At 47.2% G+C, this 9,557-nt stretch overlaps 2 protein-coding genes across 4 annotated transcripts; one reads left to right on the top strand and one right to left on the bottom strand.

The window, feature by feature from the left end:
- Positions 1–1,114: 1,114 nt before the first annotated feature.
- LOC128276211 (b(0,+)-type amino acid transporter 1-like) lies at positions 1,115–5,165 on the bottom strand. 2 transcript variants are annotated; one of them, XM_053014684.1, is made up of 4 exons: positions 5,028–5,165; positions 2,374–2,968; positions 2,031–2,301; positions 1,115–1,959 (listed from the first exon to the last, which is right to left on the bottom strand). In XM_053014684.1, the coding sequence occupies exons 2-4, from the start codon at positions 2,858–2,860 to the stop codon at positions 1,251–1,253; spliced, it is 1,467 nt and encodes a 488-aa protein (XP_052870644.1). In that variant the 5' UTR covers positions 2,861–2,968; positions 5,028–5,165; the 3' UTR covers positions 1,115–1,250. The 2 variants fall into 2 exon arrangements, with proteins under 2 accessions (XP_052870644.1, XP_052870643.1); XM_053014683.1 differs by having other exon boundaries at positions 2,374–2,965; positions 5,028–5,153.
- Positions 5,166–6,233: 1,068 nt separating this feature from the next.
- LOC128276212 (nitric oxide synthase-interacting protein homolog) lies at positions 6,234–7,495 on the top strand. 2 transcript variants are annotated; one of them, XM_053014685.1, is made up of 5 exons: positions 6,234–6,462; positions 6,515–6,747; positions 6,811–7,117; positions 7,191–7,299; positions 7,368–7,495. In XM_053014685.1, exons 1-5 carry the CDS (start codon positions 6,287–6,289, stop codon positions 7,437–7,439), a joined length of 897 nt encoding a protein of 298 aa, XP_052870645.1. In that variant the 5' UTR covers positions 6,234–6,286; the 3' UTR covers positions 7,440–7,495. The 2 variants fall into 2 exon arrangements, with proteins under 2 accessions (XP_052870645.1, XP_052870646.1); XM_053014686.1 differs by having other exon boundaries at positions 6,533–6,747.
- Positions 7,496–9,557: the final 2,062 nt, after the last annotated feature.

Raw genomic sequence — 9,557 nt, forward strand, 5'->3', positions numbered from 1 at the left:
AATTGGACAGGAATCTTATGTTAGGTCGAACGGTTTGCCAAAAAAAAGTAATCCGCGACTATCGATTACACCCGATGTTAGAATAATTTCCAACCTAATTCCACCTAATAATTCATCTTCTTTTTTTTATGAAGCTTAGTCTTATATACACAACGGAGGCGCGCTCCACTGAAACTGTAACAAGAACATTTTCAAACCCGTTATCTTTACACCCCGAAGCTCCCGAGACTTGGGACTAACGTAACGTTGAATTTAAAACACTGAACTCACAAGTTTTGCCGCGCGCGCGCCCTCCAAAACATCTTCAATACATTTCCGTCGATTAATCAGTAAAGCAAGAAAGCCAAGAACACCTAGAAAGGCACGAAGCCTACGCCAAGAGTAACAGCTTGGCGTGTTTAGGAAGACCGCGCGAAAGATGCGCAGTGCATGGAGAAATTTTAAAATGTACATATTCAACCTGAAGAATGACTGTGTAACGCTATGATGTTTATTATTACTAGAATCTGCTACCAATCTGTTTTCTAAATGCAGTGTAATATGGTGTAGTTGTAGTTTAGACTTTAATCACCCCACGGTACGGTTTGAAACGTATAGATTCTAAGCGTTAGGCACCAAACAAAACTGTGGTAGACCTCCCCAAAAAAGAGGAACGCATCTTCATACTTTCTCCACTTTGTGTAGATTAGCTCTGGAGTGCAGATTGAAACAGGAACAAAACATAATTCAAAACCACAAGAAGAAGGTACACATTAGGCTGTTGGTTGTTCTCTCTTGTACCAACCGTTGGGACACGAATTGGTCCCATCAAATGTGGAAATGGTGTGGAATTCCCTATGCCGTGTTTATTTTTTTTATTATGAAATAATAACTGTGAAACTTTATCAAACACAACTGATTCGGTGGGATGGATGGATAGCATAATTAAGCCAGCAAACTATGGACGAATTCTCCCCAAACTGGTAACACTGACCCTGACCCAACAGAATTAATCTCGCTCCCCATAATGTGTATGTGAGCTGTGTTTGTAACGTGGACCATTTGCGCGCGCGCGTACCGGTGCTTGTACCAAATGCACCGCGAGCGTCGCGCCAATGGACCGGTTGTATGGATTTATTTTGGAAAAATACACAATAAAGAAAACTTCAGATCGTAGAAGCAAATTACCGCCACCAACGATCAGCACGTCCGAAGCCGAAACGAAGACATAGCGCATTTAGAAAAATAAGTTTTGTTTATTAACAATAGGTTCAATCGCTTTTGCTGGTAGTGGGAACCACTTCGAAGAGCACTTGTATGAGGAAGGTGAGCTTATTGATCCATCTCGGGCGCACTTTGTAGTACACGAACGGCGTGTAGACCACCACACCGCTCAGGATGAAGCCGAGCGCGAACAGATACTTTGGCGACGGATCACTGATGACCGGCACTACCGACAGAAAGACGGACACGGCCAGCGTGATGTAGGGCACGATCAGGGGCACCTTGTACGGGCGGTGGATCGTCGGTTGTGTTCGGCGGAGCGCGAGCAACGCCACAACGGCCGACCCGTAGAAGAACCAGATCAGAAACGAGGCGAACTCGATCAGTGTCTCGATGTTGCCGACCAGTATGAAGGCAAGCGCCAGCACACCTTGCATGGCGACGGCCGGGGCCGGCGTCGAGCGGCGCACGTGAATGTACGACAGGGGTTCCAGCATCTGGCCCTCCTGGCTGGCGACGTAACAGAGGCGCGTCACGCCGAACTGGATGCTGAGCGCACAGCCGAACGTGGCCAGCGCGACGCCGAGCGGGATGAGAAAGGAGAACGAACCGAGCGCACGGTCACCGAAATCGATACCGACCGCCTCGGACACGATCATATCACCCATCGACAGCACGGTCATGTAGGCCAGGTTCATGAACACGTACAGCCCCGTGATGATCGGTACCGCGATCATTATGGATCGTGGAATGTTGCTGTGAAAGAAAAGGACGGGCATTACTACAGACAGCAAGCGGCGGAAGTGCTGCGCGGCGGAAACACTTACACTTCCGGATTTTTGATCTCCTCCGTGATCGTGGTCACACTCGACCAGCCATCGTACGCCCACAGGCCGTTGTAGAAGGCTAGCGCAATGTAGCCGGGGCTGGTGTGGGTTCCCTGGAAGCCGCCCGCCAGATTCTCCGTGTTGCCAATGGCCAGCTGATAGATGCCACCGAAGATCACCACCAAACAGGCGCCAACCTTGCAGAAGCCAAACACGTTGTTGATCGTCACGTAGAGCTTCACGCTGCTGAGATTGATGTAGGTGATAATGCCTTCGGGGAGAGTTCCGTCACGCAAGAGTCAGAAAGTGTGGTGCGCCGGTCACAGGTCACCGGATTAATTACCTAGCCCTAAGATTCCGATCAGCTTGACCAGCAAATTCAGATCCTCCGCCGGTAGATGCTCGATCCCGAGTAGATGGCGCAACGGTAGGATCGTGTACTCGGCGAACGTTAGAATGATAACGGCAATTTCGGCCGGCCGCAGGATCATCACGTACACCCAGGCACACACGAACGATGGTAGCGGGCCCCAGAAGGAGTGCGACTTTTTAAACGCCTCGATCAGGTAGGCATACTCGGCCCCGGATCGCGGCACAACCGTGCCCAGCTCGGCAAAGCAGAGCGCCCCCAGCAGCGAGATCCCGCCGCAGACGGTCCACACCACCAGACAGAACCCGACACTACCGGAGTATTTGAGGGCACCCGTCGGTGATACGAATATGCCGGAACCGATCATCACGCTGATGATCACGTTGATCGCCGACATGAGACCCATCTCACGCCGCAGTCCCCCACCGCCGTTCTGCTTCGGTTCCGCCACGACGGTCATGGCTGCTTCGTCGTTGCTGTGGCTTCAGCGACACACAAACACAAGGACCCCCGGCCGTTGGTTGATCCAGGATACGCACTAGGGCCGGCGGAACATGATCTTGGGCTGCTGGAAAATGTAAACGATGAGTGGTGCGCCGGCTACCCCTATCCGAGATGCGTCAGCGCGCGCGATTGGTGCTTATCTTATCGCGGCAGTAAGCCGTCGATGCTCTTCGGTTATTGGCAGAGATGTAACAGCTTTTCAGGGTGGCTCGATAGCAACAAATACGCTCACTTGGGTCAGGGCTTATCACGTCGTCCAGTTACTCGTGGCCTGAGGACGTTTAATATGCAATACCCCCACGGGAGAGGTGAGTAATGTGTCCGAGTATATCGGCGCAAGTGTCCTTAAATGTTATTGATGACCTACGATTGCTAACTTCTCACTTGAATTGGCTAATCAAGAATGTGCTATCGGTGTGCCGATCTCCGTCATCATTAGCATGTCGATTAGCAAGTCTGCAAGTCGGCGAATGTTAAAGAATGTTGCTTAACACAATGCCACCCGTGAAGTGGGGACCTATTAATTTACGCTTATTATTTACAATTCAGTTTATCACGGACCTATGCCTATCATAAATCTTCGGCAAACAATATTTAGCACGTCACAACCCACATGTGGCCAATAGAAAATAAATCGTTCCAAGGGGATGGTCAGTTTGCGGACGTTATTAACGACATGCTGCCATGTTTGCGGCTTTCTGTGGAGTTCTGGCAGGCAGGCAGGCAGTGTGGGCTTGGCAGCGTGTTTAGGATAAATCAATACAATCATCACCGGCAGTGACGTCGGTGACGCATGATAATGATGGTGCCGCAGCAACTCGGTACCTCCACGCAATTGAGGGGGCAACGTCGTGTGGTTGATGAATAATTTACTTGGAGTTTACTTTCGTGACACGACGTCAAAAATTACCCGCAAACAATCCGACCGAGTCCGAGCGAACGGAGATGATCTCCCCCCCATTTAAGTTAGTTTAATTAGACCGTCGCCCGGCCCATCGGATGTGACCGTTTTTCGTCGGCGTCACTTCCGCCGTCTTTCAGTCGCGCGAACTCTGCCGGTTTTTTTGTGCAAATTCATCGTTTGGCACTTATAAATAGGTTAATGGACAGCGGTAGCTGATTTCTCACATCGCACCACCTTGCCGCCGGTGGCTTCGTAAACAGAAAGGTGCTAATGACCCGCCGCGCCACACACCCGTATCAATCATCTTCGTCACGTGCTGGGTATTGAAAGATTCCGCTGGGTATTTATCATTAATTTGTTCACCTTCATTGCTGTACTTGGGGGGAATATTATTGATCGGGAACACACTTGTAGAGCCACTGCCGCGGTCACTTCCGGTGCCTATTGACCGAAAACCACCAATCAGAATCCGTTGATCCGTTGCTATCGTTCAACTCCATTACCCGTCGGTGGCGTTGACTGCAGCACCACGTGCCCCTGAAACTGACTCGTATCAGTGCGTGCTTGCGTGCCGCGTGGACTGCGATGCGGAATTCGCTTATCAGCCATCCAGCCGAATGGGATTAAATTGACACTAATCTCACCGTCCCAATCCAGGCGGATAGTTTCTCGGACCATAAAAGAACGTGCCCGTTTGCTTCACGAAACCTTCATGGCGCGTTGGCCACCATTAACGGCGCGTTCTATGGTGTGGTGCTCCGCAGCGGAAGCAAACTTTGTGGCGCGAAAACATAACACCCGCGTTGTTTGCTGCATTTGCAGAATCAAAGCGGTAAACCAAACAAAAACCAAGGAATGACGGACGACAGTGTTTATACAAACGGAAATCAACCGCTCGGTGGCGACGATAAATCGTCATTCGCGCGGACCACGTGGTGGTTGTTACCCAATTCATTATGGGGGCCCTCTGCTTTGGCGCCGTATCCAAATAAGCTTTTCACAGGACTGATTGATTCCATTAGACGCCGGCGAGTGAGGCGCACTTATTGACCGCTGATAACGACGCCACTGATTAACGAAAAACAATCCCCTCACCACGAAGTAATCGGGACCGATAGCGTGCAGCGTTCGACGTGCGTCGTTTTTCACATTTCGGGGATTTTTGAGAAGAGTTTCACTTCTCCTTCGGATTAGTCACAAAATTCGGATTCGTATTCACCTTTTGACTACTACAACACTACTTTTGGGCACACTACTGCCGGTGTGGTGCTCGTGGGCTCCGCTATGTACTGGCCGTTATCGTTGGGCTCTCTAGGACCACTGTGCTGATGGTCCACGACGTTCCGTTCCCGCCAAGTGTCGACGAGATACTGCAGCTCGACCCCGGGAGGAGTTGCGGCCAGTGAGTAATGGATTCCACGCGCCGCGATAGGGCGTCGACGTGCGATATGCTCCGGGAGGTTGCTACCCCGTTGCTGTGACAACGACGGTGGTCGCGGCTGATTTGATGCTGCAGGTCGAGTGTCGAGTGTTAAGGGCTCCTAAATTATGCTCCCGATTTATGTTACTTTTTCGTTTTCTTCGAATGGCCCGCGTGAGAAACGGGCATCATGCAAATTCCTTGTCATTGACAGTCTATTGTTTGCCTGTTGAGTATGGGAAGTGCTTATTAAGAAGACCACTTGAACCCGGTGCCGGAGGGGCTGCCAACAGTGTCAATGCGATAAGACCAGCCGATTCGGTATGTTTCATGAGTCTTTATCTTGTTGTTGAACGACAATATTCGGTCTTATAAACCAGACAACGATGGCTTGTTTTACCGTGCAACAAGAGTTTCGATGTGCGGCTTCTCATTGCTTTTTCTTTATTGGGCCAACCGGCAGCATATCTGGAGAAGGGTTAAGAAGGTAAATAGACCAGCATGCGGTGAAGAGATTGCGCGAAAAGAAAAGACGAGGAACCTGCTTTGTGTACGCCGTACCCTTTCATTGTGTAGGGTATCGGTTCCTGCTGTTTCGCCAGCCTTGCGGTCCCCTTCTTTTAGTATTAATCCTTGCGTGTGTATCCTTGCGTTTGGTTAAAAGAGGGACTGGTTCTTCGTTTTCATCCTCTGTTCGTTTTCCCTGCCCGAAATTCCTCCATTTCTAATACGTAATTATTGCAACTCAATCAGTTAAGGTAATGATTCGAATAATGATTTTTTCTAAAATATTTAACAGATTCAATTACGAGCCGCATTTGTACAATATTTCATACTTTGAGAAATCTATACTATCTATTTGCGGTAGAAGGTCTCCTTTTGCTTTCCAATGTGATCTAAGCCGCGAAGTGATCTAAAGCTTAATCTAAGCCTGGCAACACTGTTCGCAACGCTATTTGACGTCTTCGTGGTTGCCGTTTGTTGTTGATAAACACGAACGAAATCCTTTGCTCTCTGATTGCGAATTTACAACCCGAAAAGAAGGAAATTACCGTAACATGACACGCCACGCCAGAAATTGTACTGCCGGAGCCGTTTACACGTACCACGAGAAGAAAAAGGACGCTGCCAACTCCGGCTTCGGCACGACTTCCCGTCGGATCGGCAAGGATTCGGTGAAAAGTTTCGATTGCTGTTCCCTGACCCTACAACCGTGCCGAACTCCGGTGATCACGTAAGTTGTTCGCTTCCGTGAGCTGGCTGTAACTAGTGAATGATCGATTCAGATCGGATCTCTTTCACAGCAAAGATGGTTATCTGTTTGATAAGGAAGCGATACTGACGTACATCATATCGAAAAAGAATGAATACGGCCGCAAAATGAAAGAGTACGAGAAGCAATCCAAGGCCGACGAAGAAGATCGTGCTGCACAGGCAGATGCGGAGGTGCAGAAGAAACTTGACAAATTCATTTCCACTGAAAAGAACATCGTGACTAATAAGACGCTTAAACCCAACGGTAATGGACGGTAACCGTTTGAACGGCCTCGGAACTCTAATCCCTTTGAATCGTGTCTCACAGACCAACCAAGTACCAGTGGAGCGATGTCGAATGTGTCGCTCGGCAAGCGCAAGGAACTGCCCAGCTTCTGGGTACCATCGCAGACGCCGTCCGCTAAGGTAGCCCGGCTAGAGAAGCCGGACAGTAAGATCTACTGTCCGGTTTCGGGTAAACCGCTGAAGGCGAAGGATTTGATCGATGTGAAATTTACGCTGGTGAAGGACGCGTCCGACAGGAAATCGTTGATTGCGAAGGAGAACCGCTACATGTGTGCAGTGACACACGATATCCTGAACAATGCGGTACCGTGTGCCGTTCTGAAGCCAACGTAAGACGCTACACTACGCCGGAGTAGTCTGTTTTTGGCTAACTTTTTCTTTCGACTTTAAAATCATATCCAGCGGAGACGTCGTGACGATCGAGTGCATTGAAAAGATTATCAAGAAGGACATGATCCACCCGTTGACGAATGAACAACTCGAAGATTCCGACATAATTCCATTGCAAAGGGTTAGCAAAATTGATTCCAATCGGTAACATCGGTGGCAAAGCAATTATCCTTTCTTTTCCTTCGACAGGGTGGAACCGGTTTCGCAACGACCAATGAAAAACTGGAAGCCAAGGAGCAGAAGCCGTGTCTGCAAGTGTAATCTACTCGATCTGTTCCACGATACATTTAAAATAAACTTATCTTTTACATTTTAAATTCTTAGCCTTATTGATGTATCTTTCTTATCTGAAATAAAAAGAAAAAAATAAAGCGAAAAGAGGCTCAAAACTTTTGATAAATTTTGAAAGATGTGGTCATATTATCGTCTTGCATAACAAAAGTTCAACAAAATGAAATGAGGTCGCTTCAAAGGACATGTGAACTGTCGGTCAAGTACCTTCGATGGACGATTCCACACTTACCAGATCTAGTCCATCGCCATCATGACCCTCGATGCCTCGATTTCGATATAAGTGGCTGCACAAAATTGTGTCTCCCGGGCGGATAATAAGCTGCATCTTGGTCAGCAGCGTGTGTTGACCGAGGCTTGTTAACCGTAACCTTCATCCTGGAACACGCGCGAAGGCCATTTCAATGCTGCAATGGCCTCACGGTCATCGGCTTAACTAGATGGCCCGTAATGGTTATCGGAAATAGAAGGGTGGAGAGAAGGAGATGCAATTTCGCACTGTAGCGAATATTCTTCTAAGTAGGCTAAGATAGGTATATAGGTATTGTTTAAGAAGATTGCGAGTCAGTCAGTTAACGGGAGTTGAAGACGAAGGTTATTTAAATAAAGGATATTGTCAAACTTATTACATGGCGACCGTGCAGCGTCACGAATATTGAAAGAAATAAACGAAGTTGAACAAAACCAGTGTAATACATTTCTTGAAAAATACGGCTGAATTGAATTCCGTTTCTGTGATAATCATAGTTCACATTGAACAACTCGTATGGGATTTGAAAAGTTACAACATCTCATCACAGTACAACCGGCATAAGAAAACGCCGAGATAATAAGAAATCGAAACTGACGCACGAATGAGCAAGAAGCTTACATGAAATTCATATGAAGGTGTTAAAAAAATAAAAAAAAAAAAAGGAGAAAACGTGCATTTTTCTGCGGAACCTCGAAGATGTCGCCCTTCTCAGAGAAATAAACCTAAACGCGAAGGAATCCTGATAGCCAACGACGACGGTGATAAAATAAAGTGATCAACAGAGAATTCACACGACAAGCAGTACAATCATCATCATCATCAGCATTAAGCATCGCATCAGCGTCGAGCATCAGCGTCGAGCATCAGCGTCAAGCATCAGCGTCGAGTATCAGCGTCGAGCATTACCATCATCATCTTTACCACAAGTTCGTTACTGTTAAGAACCTTAAGTATTTTACCTTTAAATAATTTATCTTAATTTATAAAAATAGACAAACAATAAGTAAATAGGAAAATTCAGCAATAAGTAATAGGTAAAAGCTAGGCTATTTAGTAAATCAAAATGGCATCAATAATAGAACTCATAAAAACAATTCCAGTACTAATTCCAATTTACAATGGGGATAGCACTAAATTAAGTAATACGATTGCAGCCCTTAAGGCTTGCAAATCATTAGTATCTCAAAGAAACAATGAACTAGTCATGCAACTAATTTCATCGCGATTAGAAGGAAAGGCTAAACTTGCGGTAGGCGACGCGCCAACAGACATAGATGAAATAATTAAGAATCTTGAAGCAAAGTGCAAGTTGAAAATTTCACCCGAAACACTTGTTGCTAAGCTTAACGCTACCAAGCAAACGGGCGAAGTAACAAAGTATACCGAGGAAATTGAGAAGCTTACGCTCGAATTAGAGCAAGCTTATATAGGGGAAGATATACCAGCACCGGTGGCCGAAAAAATGGCTATTAAAGCAGGCGTTAAAGCACTTGCAATAGGAGTTAAAAATAATGAAACAAGATTGCTGTTAAAAGCGGGTAATTTTAATACCCTTACGGCAGCATTTGAAAAAATTTTCGAGTACGATAATGGTGATGTGGCATATACGAATAGGAATGGAATTGGTATGTGTGAATTGGTGAGCGCAGTCAGTCTGACGATGGACATAGACGTGGACGGTTGTGTCCGAGAGCTGCGGGAGCGGCATAGTGAATAATAATAAAGTATAAGGATATCACATTGGCGATCCTGCCATGTAAGATTTCATGGCGGAACGAATTGGTGAGAGAGCAGCGACCCGGTTTCGGACCATAGGCGCTGGCCAAGAGTGACCC

This window comes from Anopheles cruzii, unplaced genomic scaffold, assembly GCF_943734635.1.
Source record: "Anopheles cruzii unplaced genomic scaffold, idAnoCruzAS_RS32_06 scaffold00731_ctg1, whole genome shotgun sequence".
Taxonomy (NCBI): domain Eukaryota; kingdom Metazoa; phylum Arthropoda; class Insecta; order Diptera; family Culicidae; genus Anopheles; species Anopheles cruzii.

Bases quoted from the DNA above. Each gene is read 5' to 3' on its own strand.
- LOC128276211 (XM_053014684.1), bottom strand. From the start codon at position 2,860: ATGACCGTCGTGGCGGAACCGAAGCAGAACGGCGGTGGGGGACTGCGG. The intron at 2,302-2,373 runs GTAATTAATCCG...CTCTCCCCGAAG, and splicing joins GATCGGAATCTTAGGGCTAG to GCATTATCACCTACATCAAT. The intron at 1,960-2,030 runs GTAAGTGTTTCC...TTTCTTTCACAG, and splicing joins GAGATCAAAAATCCGGAAGT to CAACATTCCACGATCCATAA.
- LOC128276212 (XM_053014685.1), top strand. From the start codon at position 6,287: ATGACACGCCACGCCAGAAATTGTACTGCCGGAGCCGTTTACACGTAC. The intron at 6,463-6,514 runs GTAAGTTGTTCG...TGATCGATTCAG, and splicing joins TGCCGAACTCCGGTGATCAC to ATCGGATCTCTTTCACAGCA. The intron at 7,118-7,190 runs GTAAGACGCTAC...AATCATATCCAG, and splicing joins TGTGCCGTTCTGAAGCCAAC to CGGAGACGTCGTGACGATCG.